This window comes from Nicrophorus vespilloides, unplaced genomic scaffold, assembly GCF_001412225.1.
Source record: "Nicrophorus vespilloides isolate i.1.1-1 unplaced genomic scaffold, Nicve_v1.0, whole genome shotgun sequence".
Lineage (NCBI taxonomy): Eukaryota > Metazoa > Arthropoda > Insecta > Coleoptera > Silphidae > Nicrophorus > Nicrophorus vespilloides.
This window is the reverse complement of record NW_017096048.1, coordinates 12,198-29,985: the sequence shown is the minus strand read 5'-3', so window position 1 is coordinate 29,985 and position 17,788 is coordinate 12,198. Positions and strand designations below refer to the sequence as shown.

Here is a 17,788-nt window from a genome sequence, read left to right as displayed (position 1 = left end):
GCCAACTTCAGCGTCGACCTCTTATCAGGTGGAGGTGATGCTGCCGCCGCTCTCGACAGCCTGTGCGCCGTATCCCAGTTCAGCTTAAACTTCATCTGCACCGCATCCATCCTGAGCATCCTCCTCATAGGCATCGATCAGTACGTCGCGGTGCTGCATCCTTTGCGCAGTCACTCGTACATCAACAAGTCCAAGTCTCTGGTGCTCATCATCATCTCGTGGTTGATATCGGGAAGTTTTGCTTCCGTGACGGCCGCACTCGGCACTAACGGAAGCTTCTTCACCAACATCTGCGCTTCGACCGCACAAACGACGGCCAACAGGATCTTCGCGGTGGCCTACTTCCTGCTGGTCATCCTGCTGCCGTTCCTCACCATTTGTCTCATCTACGTGCTCATCTACAATGCCGCACACAAGAACAGCTCTCGCATCCGCAAGTCGACGAACAATACGCAGCAGGAGCCGTCAACACCATCTGTAACAACAACAACAACAGCATCAGCAACAGCATCAGGTGGAGGTGTTTGCGGCTTCCCGAAGGTGCACAGCGCTCCCAATCTGAACAAAGTCAACGAGATGCGCGAACTGAAAGCGACGAAATCGGTGACGATGACTCGAACGCACAGCGAACGTCCGCCGCGTCGCCTCATCTCCTCGCTGAAGACGCGCATCTCTAATGCCTCGGTGTTCAGGTACCGTGAAGAAAATCGCACCGCTAAGATTAGCATACTAGTCATCTTCATGGTACTCGTCTGCTACGTACCGTACGGCATCCTCTACATCGCCAACACCGCTTCCACGCAGCTCCGAGTCTTCAATCAGATCTCGCTCGTCCTCCTCATCAGCTCCAATCTCCTCTCGCCCATTCTCTTCGCCTATCGCAATCGGCGCGTGCAGCGCGAACTCAAAAAGTACCTGAAGGGATTCACGCGCGACTCGATGGGCACGAATCACGGCGGCAGCGGCGGTGGCTGTGGCAATGCCAAACCTCAGATCGTCGTCAACCACATCACCAATCGATCCGAGGTGGACGTGGAGGACGACGACGACGAGGACGGCGTCGACGTCATCCAGCCGTTCCTGCAATCGTCGTCCGCAGCGGACGCCGCTTCCTCGCACCACCAGCAGCAGACTTCATCTCTGTCCGCTCCCCGTTGCACCGTAGAACTCGAGAAGAAGAGCATCCTGAAGAGGGTTTGCAGCAAGAATTGGAGCAGCTACAAAAAGTGCAGCTTCATCGCAGTCCCGGACAGTTGTTTGGACGCGCGCGGATCCTTCTCCAGCGCAAGCACACAAATCTCCACAGAAGACTAGCAGTGATCTGATCGCACATCGTCAGAGCAAATCCTGCAACAACAACAAAAGACTTCCTTGTAAATACGTACATATAAAAAAAAACACATACATATATATATTTACATACACATACACACATATATATATATATATATAAATACGAATAGTTTAAACTTAATGTAATGTAAATTATTAATCCCCAAACCAAAACAAGAAAAACCCTTAGCATAAAAGCATAGATGATAGATGAAGAAAAAGTACATAAATATATATTATAGATTTTGTTTTCGATTGTGATATATTTTCGCCATTTATAACGTTTGTATTATGACATATGCATGATGATGATGATAATGGATTATATTTAATCTAATTTAACTTTGAATTTTTTTTTCTGTTTGTTTCTTTTTTCATCTCCGAAGAATGTATTCGTTCACCTAATAAATTATTTTTTTTATATTAATTTCTACAAAAGTCTAATTATTTCTCCTTCACCCATCATAACCAAATGAATGTTCACACTTCCGTTTACTGTCCAACTTCGAATTAGATTTTGTCATACAGTACAAAGATTACGACATCTCGCGATGCAACAGCGAGGTAACATTTGCATCTTCTCTGCAATATCTGTGTCGAAACAATGCAATATTATTATATCGATTTTGGTTCGTCAGATTGGAATAGAATATGTGAAATGGTGATCGTGTCGAAATGCCCGCTGCTGCTGCTGCCTGTTGTTGTTGCTGTTTATTTAAATTAAAATAGATTGCGTCGGATGTGATGTGTGTTAATTTCCGGTATTCGATTATTCAAATTGAATATATATATATAGATATAGATATGCACGCGCAACGTCGGCCGTCAATTGTTTCCACGATTCAATTCAGCACGCTCACGTCGTTATCGAATCAATCCATTGCACAACAAACAAACAATGAATGAATGAAAGAGAGAAAGAAAAAACCGAGATTCCAATACTACAATTTTATCGCGTTTATTTTTAGCTTCCACAATTACGTTTACGTTCGTTTACCTTTTCGCTAATTGCGTAACGTTTGCAATTGATGAAAATGACAATAAAATCAACTTGATTCGATCTACAATTAAATGAATTTCAATTGCTACACATGTTCAACTTGGATTTGGATTTCATATTAGAATTTGCAGTGCAAATTGAATTTAATGTTGGCATCATGTTCGAATCCTATAAATTTGAAGTATGCAACCAACCGTACATTGATTGGTTGGTAACGTATGTTTATAATAATCTATTAAAAACGTGATACTGCTAAAAGTCAAGTGCATCTCTCATCAACCATGGGTGACTCTGCTCCACCGTTTTCGAACGAAGATGTGCAGAAGCTCTGCGAAAAACCGGATAACAGCACAAAGGTTGTTACTATTATTTTACTAATATTATTAACCTATATGTAGCAATTGTAAAATTTGAATTTCGTTTCCAACAGGAGTTCATATTCCAACAAACGATGTACCGCATCAAGGATCCACGCAAAACCGTTCCATTCTATACCGGCGTTCTGGGTATGCAACTACTGCAGAAAGTCGATTTCCCCGAGATGAAATTCTCTCTGTATTTCGTCGGTTACGAGAACGACGCTGATATGGAAGGCGAATTGGGTTCGAAGGAACGCACGCAATGGACGCTCGGCCGAAAAGCCACACTGGAATTGACGCAGTAAGATAATTGGGTTGCCTATATACGAAATGGATAATGATTGATCTTTTGCAGCAATTGGGGTAGCGAGGACGACGACAACTGCAAGTATCACGTGGGCAATTCGGAGCCGAGGGGATTCGGACACATCGGTGTGATGGTGCCGGACGTGGAGAAGGCGTGCGAGAGGTTCGAAAAGTTGGGCGTGAATTTCATTAAGAAACCGCAGGATGGAAAGATGAAGACGATCGCGTTCATCACCGATCCGGATGGATATTGGATCGAGATCTTCAACAACGCCACCGTTTGATTTAACGTTCAGATAAAGTTTATTATTATAACATCATTTGCTATCAATTTCTCCTTCCTTCCTTTCGTTTTTTTTTTTGATTTGGTTCGTACACCAACTACAGACAAAATTGATATCCATCCATCAAAGAAGTAACAATCAAATATACTATACAATATACATATATATCTATCTATGTATGTATATATCGAATAAATATGTTAGTAATTAATTAAGAGTTTAAAATTGGAAGCGATCTAAACCGACAGACAAACAAATGCTTCTTCTTCTTCTTCTTAGTATGGAATCTGGTTTTGGTAATACTGAATCATGTCGTAGGTGCGCGTCCGGAAGTTGAGGAAACTGTTGCGAATGATGGAGAGCATGTAGATGGCGGCCTCCTTCTCCGAAACGTTGGCCTGAAAACGCGCCCTCAACTGTTTGATGGTCTGCCCGCGGAAACATGGTAGGCCGGTATCGAGCATCAAGGAGACCAATGAGACGATAGCCTCCCGATGGGGACGAACCGCCAGATATGCTTGAACGCACAGTTCGCAGAACCAACGGAAGGCGGGCGCCTCGATCTTTCCGCCCATTATCATGACCATCTCGTCGGTCAATTTGATGTCCGGCTCGAAGCCGAGGTTGCCGCCCGGCGACGACTCGAACATGAACCCGAAATCTATGTGTACAATATGACCTTCGGTGTCCAGCATGATGTTACCGTTGTGCCGATCCTTGATCTGCAGCAGGAATCCGACAACGCTGTACGCTGCCATCGAGATGACGAAATTCCGACGCGCCCTCTGGAAATCCTGCGATCCCTCGTCTCCGTACTTCTTCAGGAAGTACTCGTACATCCCGATATCCGTCTGCCTGCCCAGCTGATCGCGCGACTTGGCATTTGGCACGCATTCAATGACTCCGCACTAAACGAAAACAAATTTAGGAAGAAACAATCAGAGGAAACGAGACGAAAGCAAAACTTACGCCAGGAGCTGTAGCTACGACTCTGTAGGGGAACAAGTACAAATCTAAACCGACAGTTTGGAAAACGTTCTTGAAGATACCGATGACCTGAAGCGCCAACATATCTTGTCGCACGTCATCTCCAACTTTGAAGATCGCAGCCTGCCACATCTCCGGTCCCAACGATAATTTCTCATCCTACAATCAGAATACAATCAAGTTATGACTATGAATGTATATAATAATAATAATAATTCTCACCGGATTGGTCGAGTAGGCCATCGCTGATGTCTCTAGTTCGTTTATGCCGCACCTGGACACTTTAAATCTGGCGAGGTAAGGCGCTTTGGCCGCACTCTGCATTGGAGTTCCGCTCTTGAAATCGATGTCGACGACCATCGCCTCCGGATTACTGGGCAAATAGCATCCCGGCTGCACCTTGATCTTACTGAGCGCCTCCAGACATGCCCTCTTCCTTTCAACCCCTTTCGGATACGGTCGGATTTCACCGCTGATGTTCGTAATTTTATCGAAGAAATCGAACTCGCGCTCGTAAAACTGCTTCGCCGGCCCGGAAAGCGCAGCGATTATACTACCAATTAGAGATTCCAGAACATCGAAGAGTGCTACAGAAACAAATCACATATATATATAACAAACAAACGAAAAAAACAATGGAAATAATAATTACAATCTTTGATCTGCATATCCTCGTCCATGTACAAATTGGTTTTCATGTTCCAAATGAGTTGATGGGCGACGATCTGCGATTTTTGCGCCACGTATTTAATGTACTCGGTCACGTAACCCATTGTGTCGTGTCGGACTGCTTGAACGAGCTGGGGAATGTAGAAGAGGACGGCGTCCGCTGGGTAAGAGGTCAACGCATGCACTGCGTATTGCGCGGAAATGGGATGCGGCGGGAATTGACGACTGAAGAACGACAAAGCCTAATAAAGAAGAAACACATAAGACGAGCTCATCATTATTAAGTAAATGTACCTGTATGGGAGTGACTCTGGCCCACGTGAGCATGTGCACCAGTTTGGGGCTATCGCTGAGGATGGTATCAGTAGTTGCCAAGTATTGCAATGCCTCTGGGACGTGTCGCACCGCGTCCGGATTCTGATGGACCTGGTGCCTGATCTCGCTGATGATGGCATCGTTGCACTTGAGCCTCTCCGGCAAGTAGACGGCCAACACCGGAGAAATATCCCATGCCAATCGAGTGTAATCGCGCCACTGCTTATCGGTGATGGCTTTGTCCCTCCATGCAGCAACGTTACTCTCACCGGGTAAAGAATACTCGGCCCTTGAACTGGGATTATGCCAGACGATCAAAAACTCAATCTCGACAGCCTAAATATAATAATAATAAAGAAAACAAATCCAAAGTCAGAATGAAAAACTTACCAACAACTCAAGAATCAAATTACGTTTCTTGATGTAACACTTGACGAAGTTGTCGGCCATAGGGGCGCGCTTCGACTTGCTCGAGCGTTTGCTGAGGGTGGCCGTGCTGGTAGAAAGCGGCACCGTGTTGATCCATCCAGCAGCCGGTTTGCTCATCTCGCTACTCTTTGCTAACTCCACGTTCTGGATGGCGGACAGCGTCGACGAGGTGCCTAGATCTAAATCTAATTCGTTTCACCATCGGCCACAACAACAAAAACCCAACCAACCACAAAAGAGAGAAATAGGAAGAAACAAGACACAAAACCGCGTGTGGAAGAAGAACATAGATTGAATAGACGAGCAAATAAAGAGAAAAGAAAAATAATGATAATTTAGATTGCACGTGCAAAGTAAAAAAAAATTAAAAATAATAATCAATTACAAACTTACCGCCAACATCGGAAGCTTTCAAGTACTTCTTGTCCGAGTGCATTGTCTGCCAGAAACGCACCAAAGTGCTGATGTCTTCGCGCAACAGAGAAAGATCTTGCGTGGGGCAACGCACCGGGCGGCAGAAATAGTCTAAGCAGCTGCAGTAGATCCTCTCGCGCAGAACGTTTTTAGCAAGAGATTTTTGCAAGATGTCGCCCTGCAGTAGCGATAATCCGCATTGCAGCAATCTTAAATAATCCTTATTAATACAACATCCAATAATTTTAGTGAAAACTCACTTGAAACGTACTCCAACGGAGGAAACGTCCCTTGTTTGGCAGGGAACAGCTGCGCCGACGCTCATCGCCAGAGAGCGATGGATGAGCGAAGCCAGCAATTCCACCTTCTCGTAGCTGCTATATTTCGCCGTTTCCACCATCTCGCAGATGAACTGCACCCAAATGGCGTGCGGTTTAACGAAAGGAGGATCCGGTTCCAATTTGGCGCCTAACAAAAATACAATACCTTAAACAAATACATTATTTTTAGTTTACATCACAATACCTTCATAATAAGCCAAAGGGCTAATTTCCTCCTTCGTCAGAGAGAACAACCCCATCCGTTTCTGCACGGTGTACGACCAGGCGGAGAGCATCTCCTGCAGAAAACGCAGTTCGACGTCTTGACGAGCCGTAATCAACCATTGCCAACACGCGACCGCCGTGATCATCGCCTCGACGGTGAAGAGCTCCACCTGCGAACTGGCTATGCAATGCAATATCTTCCTGTTAAGCTTCGGAGTCGAAATGAGCATAGCGGTCGCGCGCCAAAGCGCCTCCCGATGCGCCGCGTCCGATCTACTCTTGCAAGCGCTCCACACGTTTTCCAGCAGTTGTTCCGTCAACTCTTCGCGTTTCTCTTCTCCGCAGAAAGCCAGCAATCCAGTCAACTGCTCAGAAAAATCATTATCAGAACGAGTTAAAGAACGTGCACGATTCGAAATGAATTACCTCTCCGCTGTATTTTGACCTCAACGTCAACAAAGTGATGAACTTGGAGGTGTCGTTCTTAACGCACTTGGGTCTCTTATCTAGCATCCCGCCCGTCAAAGTCACGCTGTTGAAGTTGTTTGGTCCGTACTGATGTACGCACTCCATGGCCAGAGAAAGTCCTGCATGATTCTTCCCCGAAGATTGCGTTAAATTGATGTATTCCTGCAGATGCGATCTAGTCCAATGCGGCTCCCACTTCATCGCCTCCTTCAGAATACGTTCAGCGTTCGCGGCGAAATCTTTCACAATGCTCTAACAACAATTAATGCAATCAAATTCTTTAAATAATCATTAAGTAAAAAAAAGCTCACCTCTCGAGCATCCAGAGTGTCCATCAATTGTATGGAATAGTGCGTGTTCTTGATGCGCAACATCGGATTCTCCTGGTTCGGGTCTAAATGTAGAGAAAACGCAAGCACCTGAAGAATATCCAGCATAGTCCATAAAACCCTAACGAAAAGATTAAATTGCGATTAATATTCATTTTTACAAAAACATATATAGAGATTACCTTTTGTTCCATAATAAATGGGGAAACGTGTCGATGAGCATGGACAAGAATTTATCGGCGACGCGTCTGATCTGTTTTTGCGGATTGTTGAAATTCACCAGCAAGAATTGCGCGTGCTCCTCCAAATCGGTTTCTCTCGCCCTATCCTTTGGCTTATTGCGCATCACTTCCAAGAACTTGTCGAAGACCTTTTCGCAGACGCTGAACACGCAGTTCCACATGCCAGCCTTATCCTTCTGCAGCGCCGAATCGCTCAAGTACTCGACGATGATGATCTGCAGGTTCGGCTCCACCGAGTTCGAGATGCGCAGCGTCTCCACCCAGTACACGCTCAAGAGAAAGGAGCACTCTGCGAACGAGAATTTGTTCACGTACGTGGTGACATCCGTCGATCCCTTGAGCAATTCCAAAATCTGCAATCGCAACTCGTGCACTTCGGTTATCGAGACGCTGTCGTTACGGACGGCGCTCGTGTACTGCAGCTCGCGCATCTCCGATCTGCTTGATGTGTGCGAGACTAAAGCGGGCGTTTTCACCGCAATCTCCCGCACACTTTCGTACCACTCTTTCGGCCACAATCCCGAATCGGAAGCGGTGAATCCCATGATCACGCAGTACAACCAAAAGTCCCTGAAGAGTTTATGCAAACGCGGTTTCGGATTTCTTATAGGAGGTAAACGCCGCAGCAGCACGGCAATTACTGGTATTAAAACACCTAGATTACCTGCAGAGCTTGAAGCTTTCGTAGCGCCCGGCGATTTCTCGCTGGCTCTTTTACCTTCGAGTCCCAGCTGCACGAAGAGTTCCAGAAGAGTCACCAGTAGTCCGTTCAATGATTCGGCTTGGATGTTTGCCGCGATGTTAGCCAGAGCGTTGATCACAGCCCTCGAAACGTTTATGTACTGAGTCTTATCATCAGTTAGATTACAGTACGTCGTGTTGCTGCTCTCCACCGTGATCATCGTGAACATCTTCATGACGGTTTCGTAAACGTGCGGCTCGCACTGCGCTATAATCATGCAACCCAACTGATCGACAATCAACGTGTTCAGCGATGAATCTGCTACGCGACAAAAGCGCTGCTGAAAGAATTGCAGAATAGTGTCGGTAGTCTTCGGTACACCTTTCATAGAAACGGCGACGTGTCCCAACATAATCACGATGTTCGTCGAGATCAAACCGCATTCGCTGCTACTCTTCTCCGCTGTGAACAGCCTGTTCGAAACCGCCGCTACCAAAGCCCTCACGACGTCCGGGTCCAAAGTGTGCGCCGACTCCAAGGCGTAGCACAAATTCTCGATGGCCGCATCACGGAGCTTCTCGAAACCAGCCTGAGCCGGCGTAAGCGTCTTCACCTCCTCCGTCTTCAGCACGTTCCCTTGAACTGCAATCACAACAACAGCAATGCAATAGAAGAAATCTCGTAAACAGTTAAATACAACACTCACTGCAAATCTTCAAATTATCTTTGTTCCCTTTGGCATCGTTGTCCGCCGCTTGTCGATGCAGCTTATTCAAAATCGGCGATGGAGTTATAAGGAAATCACGTAAACAGTAAATTGAAGTTGAGGCGATGTTTGGGAATTTCTGCGCCAACTTTCCGAGTCCTTCCAAACACACCATCAGCAGCGGCATGTGCGCCATCACCAGCTTGTGTCCATGATTCGAATTGATCTTCTCCGTCAGCCGTCCGCAAAGACTGTCAGCCCCTATATACATAATCAACATTAATTAAACAACTATAATTGTATCATGTAAACGTAATTAGTTGGGATTTCAGAAAAATATATGTAATACAAAAAAAAACATCTTTTTGTTATTTGGATTTGAACTTTCGAGTTGTTTCAGACAAGTTTCACAAAGGGATCAAGAAAGCGAAAACGCACACCGACACACCACATAACTTGGGAAAAAAATCCAAAAAACACAATCAAATAAATCGAGCTCACGATCGTCTTTCTACCTAAGATAATTGTTAACGCGTGCGAAAGAGCTGCAATGCTATACTCTTCGTCAACTGGAAAATCAGATTGGAATTACAAATTTGCTTATCCGTCTTCTCGAATCGAAAAAAATAATAAAAATACATGTGTATTTGGTCGAAAAATATACCTGTTTCGTCGCCAATCGCCCAGACGAGAAGATCAACGCACGCGGCATTCGCCATCACGTTCACTTTGAACTTGTTGACTAACGCGAAGTTGCTCTCACGATCCTCCCTCTCGCTTGCGTCGTGATTGCGGCTCTGCAACTCCGTCTGCCCGTTCAAAAATAGTCCTGCAACGTGAGTAGTAGTAATTTCATTGTGATGCATTTACAACAATAAACAGATAAACAAACCTTTGACAAATTCCTGCACCTCCTTGGTGAAGAGAACTGGTAGATCCTTCTGCGGCTGCAACAGTTCCCTCAGTAGAGTCACCATGACCAAATTGATGGTTTCCGAAAAAGTTTTATAAGGGAAAATCAGTATTTTGCCGGAGGTGTACATCTCAAGACTTTGCTCGTCAAGGAACGTCAGCATTTCTTTGGTCAACAACTTCTTGGCCAGCGATAGAATGTTCTGAAGATGATCCAAACTGAATAAGAGACGTGTGCTCTTCTCGTGGGATTCGCAGAGGAATTTCATGTTGGGAAACTGATTGAAGCTGGAGCCGAACTTGGAGAAGAAGTAAGTGGTTGCGTCGTAGTTGACGGAAGCTGCAGCAGCGTGTTGGATTCCTGCTTTCATCTTGTTAAAGTCAACGGTATCGGTGTTCTGAAATATGCACAATATTAGCAAATTGTAATTGTATAAGCAATTAGATAATTACGGGAATTAAGGGTAAAACGTCCAACGCTGGCGTCAGATTTCCGGACAGGCTTCTCGGAATTATCGAGCGGAAACTGCTGAAACTCCTCTCGTACACCGGTTTGTCGTCCTTCTTCGGCACGTTCCGCCCACCCATCGGCGGCTCCGGCTTCGGGTACAGTCGTACGATTAGAGGCGGATCCACCGGACAGAACCGCCCGATAGCCCTCGCCAAACCAATCAGGACGGGCACCGTGCTTCTGCACAGATACAGCTTCGTCGAGCTGGAATGGCTGCTCTGTCCCTTCAATTCGATGACCTGTTCGGTGAGCATTCGCAGGCACTCCACCTGCACGGCGATGATGTCCTCCAGATCGTCGTCGCTCCTCGAACACACATCGCTCAACAACGTGTGCAGACAGAAGCTGAACTTCTCCGCGACGGGTATACGATCAGTCGCGTGCAAACGCACCTCGTCCAGCCACACCACCTTCCCCAAAGCTTTGGCCACGTCCAGCAGGTACGGCAAAATCTTGTCCTTGTGCTGCATCCCCGACTCCAGCAGGTAAATGCCGAGAGCGATGATCGCATCCTGATCGCGGTTGTTGATCCTGTACACACCGTTTCCCGTATCCTTCGGACAAAGCGAGAACAGTTTGTCCAGCTGCAAACAGCAAACATTAATACATTACAAATAGAACAAAAACAAATGTAGGCAACCATATAATCGCAATAATCAAAATAAACGATAACAAAATAAAAACGACAACCAATCAAAAACTAGTAACTGACAGTTTTGCCAAATAACCGTGATATTGCCTTCATTCGATTAACGATTATACAACAAAAAGAAAACATTGAAACTGGTTTTGCATAATTACAATTGCCTTGGACTTTGCACTAATCCAATTCAATTCAATTTCAAATATATAATATATAGATGTTTTAAGTTTTTGTTACCTTTTCCCATGGTGCCGAAGGGATTTTGGCCAGAGATCTTGCCAAATGCTGGACGGCCTTGTGGAAGAACAACTTGTCACTGCAAACCATGGCTTCCTTCTTTTCAAATAATATCGACGCCTTTAAATCATTACTATTTGCGTCGTCGTCTTCGTTGTCCTCATCTGCATAATAAACTGCAAGAATAAAAAGCACACACACAGTGCAGATGAAAACACTCCTGTTTTGACAACAACACTCCAACAATGCCACTGACAGCTCGTTACTGCGTTTGACAGCGACCGGAGACGCTGCGAGACGCGCTTGCGTACATCCACCCTGCGGGAGGCGAAATCAAAAAAATTTAAAAATATTCGAAACGTTTATAAATTGCAAAAATTATTATCAAAAAATCACAACTCACTTCACGAATTCCATTCCAAGATTTCTTTTCTCCTCTACAAAGTCATCAGCAAAGCGACGCACGTGAAACTTTTCTGAATATAACATCAATTGCCATGGCGACCAAACAAATTATTTTTCGACGAATCTTATTGGTTGCTTGCAATGGAGTAAAGCGCATGCGCTCTTCCACTCTACGCAAGTAGTAACAATAATTATTTAAATAACTTACGCAATGAATGCCATTAATCAATTTCCTTCTCTTTCTTTCTTGTCCACAAGGTTAACAAATCCAAAAACACGTTAACTTTCCATCGTAGATTAACTCGTCCAAAGCAGCATTTCTTTAACGTCACAACAAAGTTTCAATTTCCATGGTGATCCAACGACCTCGTTTGTTTTTTCATGGGTGTCCTAATAATAATAAAAACAGTTGAAAAAGGAAGGTGAGGAATTGTGAGAGATGAGAAATAAATAATTATAAGAAGAAAAAAAAAACCAGTTGAAAGATATTTGTCAAAATATTTTTGTTTTTACATATTATTACATCAAAGATCTCTTTTGTTGCGTGTACGTGTATACATATATATATTCTTCATTTGAATGTTTAGATTTGAAATCAGATGCATTGCATATTAAGAAAAATCTGCTCAAAATACTTGTTGTCTCTCTCTATTATACATCTAAAACTAAACAATTCTCATCTTTTTTTTCTCATAAATACATTTAAAAAATAGTAATAACCACTGCCATTCGAGCTCTAATAAGAGCGAAAAGAAAACTAAATTAAAGTAATAATGAACAAATGTGTGTGTATATAAAAAAAAAATAATCGAACTTTCTAAGTTTTTTTAAATACAACATACTGACTGAAGACGCATGCTAGATTTTCCTATTTTCATTTACGACTTTTACAAAGCGCTCTTTTTTTTCTTTTGTTTCTTATAACTATTTTCTTCTTTTTTTCTTCCTTAAAAACAACATGAAACGTGCGTTATAATATATATTTTTAAATAAGTTATTCGAATGAAAGTTTCAGCTTTCATCTTAAAAAGTGTTTGTTTTTTGTTTGTTTCGTTTTGATGAACGTGTTTATGTATGTAACATATGTATATATATTAAAAAAAAATATAAAGAGGAAAACAAATGTAGAAATGCGTAACTATAGTGACAAAGTATAAAAGGTTTCCAATGAGTGAGGAGAGGAGAGCAGCCGAATGATCGCGTCCGCAACCGAGCTTCTCCGATCTGCGCGCCGCCCACTTCTGTTACTCCTTCGAATTAGGCGCCGCCCACATTATCAAGAGGGAAGTTCAATTCCGGCTGAGATTTTCCCCGCTTCTTTCTTTTTTTTTTTACAATTATTATTTTTCCATTTTCGCCCGCAACAACAAAGAAAATAAATAATAGAGGTTCTCACAACTAAACCGAGACAATACCTATATATTATATTATTTATATGTAATAACTTTTCTCAATAAAAATATATTAAAAGTAGTAAAAAAAAAAAATATGTATGTATGTTGTTTAAACGTGTAGTCGTTTGTTGTGTTTTGTTTTTCTTGCTGATTTGGCGACGTCGATGTTTTCCTCTTCTCCTACTTTACATGAGTCTGCATTTTTCCTCGCCGGTCGGGTCGCCCTGCTGATGATGAAGATCCTCTCCACCCAAATACGAGAACTCTCGATGTCTGGACATCGAGTTGGAGTGCTGCATGCGGACGCGCTCCGAGGTGGCCACCTCCTCGCCGCTATTGTTGATGATGCAGGTTACCATGTTGTCTGCGACGAGCCACTTCTGGCCCTTCATGACGATGTTGGTGGGCGGCTCGTGCTCCTTACCGGAATCGGACGACCAAACGGTGACGGTGCCGTTCGGTTCGATCTTTACAGACCGATGGAACTTGAAGGAGATTTCAGCGTCGCCGCATCTGCGGAGGACGTTCCATCCGCCCAACGCCACCTCCTTGTCGCTCTTGTTGTGCAGCTTGATAAAGATGCCGTCCGGGCAGACCTCGGCCACTTCCATGTCGCCCTTTGAAGAGCTCGTCACGCTGTAGTCGTTCAGTGCGGATTCGCTGCTCTCGTCGAGCAATGTCCTCTTCCGTTTGTTACCGCCGCTGAAACGTACGGGGGTCCTGCGAGTCGAACTTCCACGGATGCTTCTGCTCGCGGTCGAACTGTCCGCTGCAATAAAACAACAATTCAAGTTTTAATCATAGTTTCATAGGTGAAACTTTCTACGAATCACGAAAATAGAAATTACCTGATGTATTGGCCGTAGGCTGACTGATGTTAAGACGAGCCTCTTCGGACTCGAGCAGCTTCCTGTATGCGGCGATCTCGAGGTCCAGAGACACCTTGATATCCATGAGCTCGCGATACTCCTGCATCTGCTGCGCCATATCTTCGCGCATCCTCGCTAGATCTCCTTCGAGCAAGGCGCGATCCTCGGCATGGCACATCCTCTCGTGCTCGAGCAACTTCTCCAGGTCGCGAATTCTGCCCGCGGCGCTCGCATTCAGACTCTCCAACTCGGTGATTTTACCGGTCAGACTGTCGATGCGAAGCCTGTTGGTGCGGAGCTCGTCCAAGGCGGCCGAAGCGGCGCCAGAGTTCCTGTTCGCCGCCATCTGAAGATTCTTTATCTTCGACTCGTACAGCAGCTCGATCTCCTGCCTGTTGTTGGCCATCTGCGATTCGTATTGATCGCGCAATCCCTGCAGGGCCTCCTGCATTTTCGCCTCATATTGCTCGGCCAGGCGACCGTCGATCTCGGTGATCTCCACCTGACGTCTGGTCCTGGTCTCAGTCAGCTGTTGCTGGAAGATCTGCAAAACGATACAAAAAGAGATATTTAAAAACAAAATAATTTTAACTCAGGAGGAGTAAAAGAAATTAAATCGAAGTTTCTTTTAGGCGTGACGCGGCGGACGCGTAGCTAAAAATAGACACGTTTCGGAATGATGTCATGTGTGTGTGTGACGTAATTTTGTATGTTGCCGCAACCCGGGGAGAACGAGATTAGTTAATCAAACTTGATGTAATTTCTCGGAGATACACGTTACGAAAATAAACAATCGAGAACGAAACAACATATTTAGCCTTGGGGGATGGATGATGGTGACGATGATCATCTCCAAATCGGTCACACACACACACACATGTGTTCTCTCTCTTCTGCTGCTGCATTCCTAATTAATTTATTCCTAAATAATATTTTACTACTTCACAAAAACAACTCGCATTACGTCACCAATTGTACGGTGTGAAATGCGCGAGTTTATGAAAATGTATGCCATGAATCACCCTGTATGTATACAGGGTGATTCATCTGGTCTGGCCATAACAATATGGATTTGTAAACATTGCATTGAACTTGGGTGCGTCCGTCGTCGTAAGTAAGTACGTGCATGATATTAGCCTCGAATGTTACCATACTTCATCGCTCTTTCTCTCTCGCTCTTTCTACTTCGCCGCTTCGATCAGTTCAAGAACGTTGTTACCATCGCGACGCTTTTCGCGTGCAAAGCCGACCAAGATTCTCTACGCGGTTATGTCACCGCTATTTTTAACCCTCCTCCTCATTCCTCCACCTCACCGCCAACCAAGTATACAGGAATAACGCGAATATCTATATTTTTACACAAAAATCGTTATTATTTTTTTTATTATTATAGCGATTCGATCATCGTCGCGCGATTTACAAATCCAACCTCCCTCCCAGCAACTAGGTTAAGGTCAAAGAGCGAGACGGAGAAAAACAAACGAATTAACCGTGGCACCCACGCGATATCGAACGAACAAAATAAAACAAAAGCGGAAAAATCGATGGGCGAATGTTTACCTGGCCGCAAATTACGTCACCGACGCGTAGGCTTTTTTTTTTAACCATGAGACCGGAAACGAAGCGTGGAAGTGGTACAGTTTCCAGCATTATTTCGTTAGAATTTTTTTATTAATTAAAATATAAGCGAATATTTCGTCGTCCTCGAATACGCTATTAAAACATGTTCCGAGCGAAGGTTTTTTTTTAAACTTTCTTGCATTTCTGAGTATCAAAAAATTGCGCAAACTATATAAAAGTGATGCATGCATTCATTATCAAACGCGTTTATCGTTATATCCTTTCCTACAGATTTCTTATCAAAACGCAAAATATTTACTCAAGGTATATATTTACATGTACGAAATGCAATTCGCGTTAAAATTGAGCAATTACGAACATGCTAAATGTGCAGTTCAAACAAAACTCTGCGAAGATAATCTAACAGAGAGGAATTTACCATTGAGAGTAATTTTTAGTATTAGTGCGCGAGAGAGAATAAACGCATTGACACACTTACCGATAAGATTAGTAAAGACCGAAAACGATATTGATGATTGATCTATAATCTTTTTGATAAAATTACTTAATTTTTATGACAGAAAAGAAAACTTTTGTCTCTCAATTGCAATTTCTAAAATAAATGAATGTAACTTCTTAAGAAATTATGAGTCGATAGTAAATATTGTGAATTGATCATTTGATAATTGTTTGGATTGCAAATTATTCGAACGTATCAAGATTGACAAATATATGTGTATTCCAATTGGATTACATTTAAAGTTAATATTTCCAATTGGTGTTTACTATTTAGTATTTAGTTTTGTTGTTACCTGATCTTTGAAGGATAATTCCTCCCTGAGACTCTGATTATTGTTTTCAACATCGACTCTGGCCAGAGATTCCTCCTCGAGCTGCTTCCGGAGTTCATCTACGAGCTTCTTCAGTTTGTCCCTTTCCTTCTCCAATTCCTTGGCATCGGTGATGGCCTTCTTCGCATCGCCCTGCGCCTGGTTGTACTTGTGTGTGAGGTCATTGGTGCGAGTCTCCAGGATGCGTACGGAATTCTCCGCGATCAGCAGATCCTTGGACTTCTTCGTCAGTCCAGCTTTCAACTCCTCGTTCTCGTCCCAGACTCTCTTCAGGTCGATCTCCAGCTTCGCCTTCTCCCTGTGGGTCTCGTCGAGCAGACGTCTCGCATCGCTCAGCTCATGATCGTACATCGACTTGATGTTCGAGACTTCGCGCGTCACCGTCTCCTGCGAGATCTGCACCTCCTTCGACAATCTGTTGTTCTCCGTCTCCAAATACCTGACGCGATCGATGTAACAGGCCAGACGGTCGTTCAAATTCTGCAGGTCGGCTTTCTCCTGGAGACGCGAGTGTCGCGTCGGACTCAGCGGGCTCGCAGGACGCTGGGGGATTCCCTGCGAAGCCGGCGTTCCACCGGACTTTTTGTTCTTCGCTGACATGATGCACGTTGTTGTTCACTTGTTCTATACTTTACTGCTTATGCGAAAAGACCGACGGCGGCGGCGTCCCTCTGTGTGTGTGTGTGTTTGTCCGTCCTGGGGCGGGGAGAGGGGGTTGGTTGCGGCGTCCACGTTCTTACTACTACAACTTTTACTTCTCTCTGCTTCTGCTGCTGCTACTACTGCTACTGCTGCTGCACTGTAGTACACGCCACTACTCACTCTGTACGAAACGAAGAGGGACCAGAAATAATAAGGTCGAGGCTTTCACTATTTATAGACAATGATACAACACAATTCACCAAACATCACCATTCGGCGTCTAACGGTTTTTATTGGTAGGTGCGGTCGCCGCCAGTCGACGCCTAACAATAATACCAACGCTGCAGAACTCTGCAACTCAATAACACCAGATGGCGCCTCGTTACCAGCACAACAATTCGCAATTAATCATAATCCAATTAACAAACTGCGATTATATCAATCAATTTTTACCATGAATGAAATAAATGTAGTATTTATTGTAGCTGCCGCATTTTAAAGAATCTTATTGGACTTCCCATAAAAAATGAAACATATGCAACCACATATACACTACATTGTTTTGTTTTCAACATCCACATGCCATCTTGTTAAACAATCAATTAAAGTTAATTAAAACTTATTGACATGACAAACACTTAACGACACTTAAATGTAGTATTTATTATAGCTGCCGCATTTTAAAGAATCTTATTGG

The 17,788-nt window shown here is 44.0% G+C and overlaps 4 protein-coding genes across 7 annotated transcripts in view; 2 read left to right on the top strand and 2 right to left on the bottom strand.

The window, feature by feature from the left end:
- The window catches only part of LOC108569267 (5-hydroxytryptamine receptor 2B), a 16,236-nt gene extending 14,874 nt beyond the window's left edge, over positions 1–1,362 (top strand). The window contains exon 4 of the mRNA XM_017930763.1: positions 1–1,362. This exon is cut by the window's left edge and continues 235 nt beyond it. Within this exon, the coding sequence (XP_017786252.1) occupies positions 1–1,314 (1,314 nt within the window). The 3' untranslated portion in view covers positions 1,315–1,362.
- A 1,136-nt stretch (positions 1,363–2,498) lies between these two features.
- On the top strand, positions 2,499–3,314 carry LOC108569263 (lactoylglutathione lyase). Its single transcript, XM_017930751.1, has 3 exons — positions 2,499–2,688; positions 2,763–2,992; positions 3,047–3,314. The coding sequence occupies exons 1-3, from the start codon at positions 2,614–2,616 to the stop codon at positions 3,279–3,281; spliced, it is 540 nt and encodes a 179-aa protein (XP_017786240.1). The 5' UTR covers positions 2,499–2,613; the 3' UTR covers positions 3,282–3,314.
- Positions 3,315–3,342: 28 nt separating this feature from the next.
- On the bottom strand, positions 3,343–11,669 carry LOC108569262 (phosphatidylinositol 4-kinase alpha). 4 transcript variants are annotated; one of them, XM_017930747.1, is made up of 18 exons: positions 11,371–11,669; positions 10,433–11,074; positions 9,960–10,377; positions 9,732–9,896; positions 9,583–9,636; positions 9,068–9,328; positions 7,620–9,003; positions 7,420–7,558; positions 7,067–7,360; positions 6,621–7,005; positions 6,356–6,563; positions 6,075–6,304; positions 5,643–5,866; positions 5,232–5,588; positions 4,921–5,179; positions 4,491–4,855; positions 4,251–4,427; positions 3,343–4,189 (listed from the first exon to the last, which is right to left on the bottom strand). In XM_017930747.1, the coding sequence occupies exons 1-18, from the start codon at positions 11,458–11,460 to the stop codon at positions 3,557–3,559; spliced, it is 6,285 nt and encodes a 2,094-aa protein (XP_017786236.1). In that variant the 5' UTR covers positions 11,461–11,669; the 3' UTR covers positions 3,343–3,556. The 4 variants fall into 4 exon arrangements, with proteins under 4 accessions (XP_017786236.1, XP_017786237.1, XP_017786238.1 ...); XM_017930748.1 differs by having other exon boundaries at positions 5,643–5,860; XM_017930749.1 differs by lacking the exon at positions 9,583–9,636.
- Positions 11,670–12,840: 1,171 nt separating this feature from the next.
- LOC108569266 (lamin Dm0-like) lies at positions 12,841–17,411 on the bottom strand. The gene is made up of 3 exons (XM_017930762.1): positions 16,411–17,411; positions 14,018–14,582; positions 12,841–13,938 (listed from the first exon to the last, which is right to left on the bottom strand). The coding sequence occupies exons 1-3, from the start codon at positions 17,047–17,049 to the stop codon at positions 13,355–13,357; spliced, it is 1,788 nt and encodes a 595-aa protein (XP_017786251.1). The 5' UTR covers positions 17,050–17,411; the 3' UTR covers positions 12,841–13,354.
- Between the last annotated feature and the right edge of the window lie 377 nt (positions 17,412–17,788).

Coding starts and splice junctions, on each gene's coding strand:
- LOC108569266 (XM_017930762.1), bottom strand. CDS start 17,049: ATGTCAGCGAAGAACAAAAAGTCCGGTGGAACGCCGGCTTCGCAGGGA. Junction 14,583..16,410: donor AATTATCCTTCAAAGATCAG/GTAACAACAAAA, acceptor ATCGTTTTGCAG/ATCTTCCAGCAACAGCTGAC. Junction 13,939..14,017: donor GCCTACGGCCAATACATCAG/GTAATTTCTATT, acceptor GTTTTATTGCAG/CGGACAGTTCGACCGCGAGC.
- LOC108569262 (XM_017930747.1), bottom strand. CDS start 11,460: ATGGTTTGCAGTGACAAGTTGTTCTTCCACAAGGCCGTCCAGCATTTG. Junction 9,897..9,959: donor GGTGCAGGAATTTGTCAAAG/GTTTGTTTATCT, acceptor CTCACGTTGCAG/GACTATTTTTGAACGGGCAG. Junction 4,190..4,250: donor TCGTAGCTACAGCTCCTGGC/GTAAGTTTTGCT, acceptor GTTTTCGTTTAG/TGCGGAGTCATTGAATGCGT.
- LOC108569263 (XM_017930751.1), top strand. CDS start 2,614: ATGGGTGACTCTGCTCCACCGTTTTCGAACGAAGATGTGCAGAAGCTC. Junction 2,689..2,762: donor AACCGGATAACAGCACAAAG/GTTGTTACTATT, acceptor CGTTTCCAACAG/GAGTTCATATTCCAACAAAC. Junction 2,993..3,046: donor GCCACACTGGAATTGACGCA/GTAAGATAATTG, acceptor GATCTTTTGCAG/CAATTGGGGTAGCGAGGACG.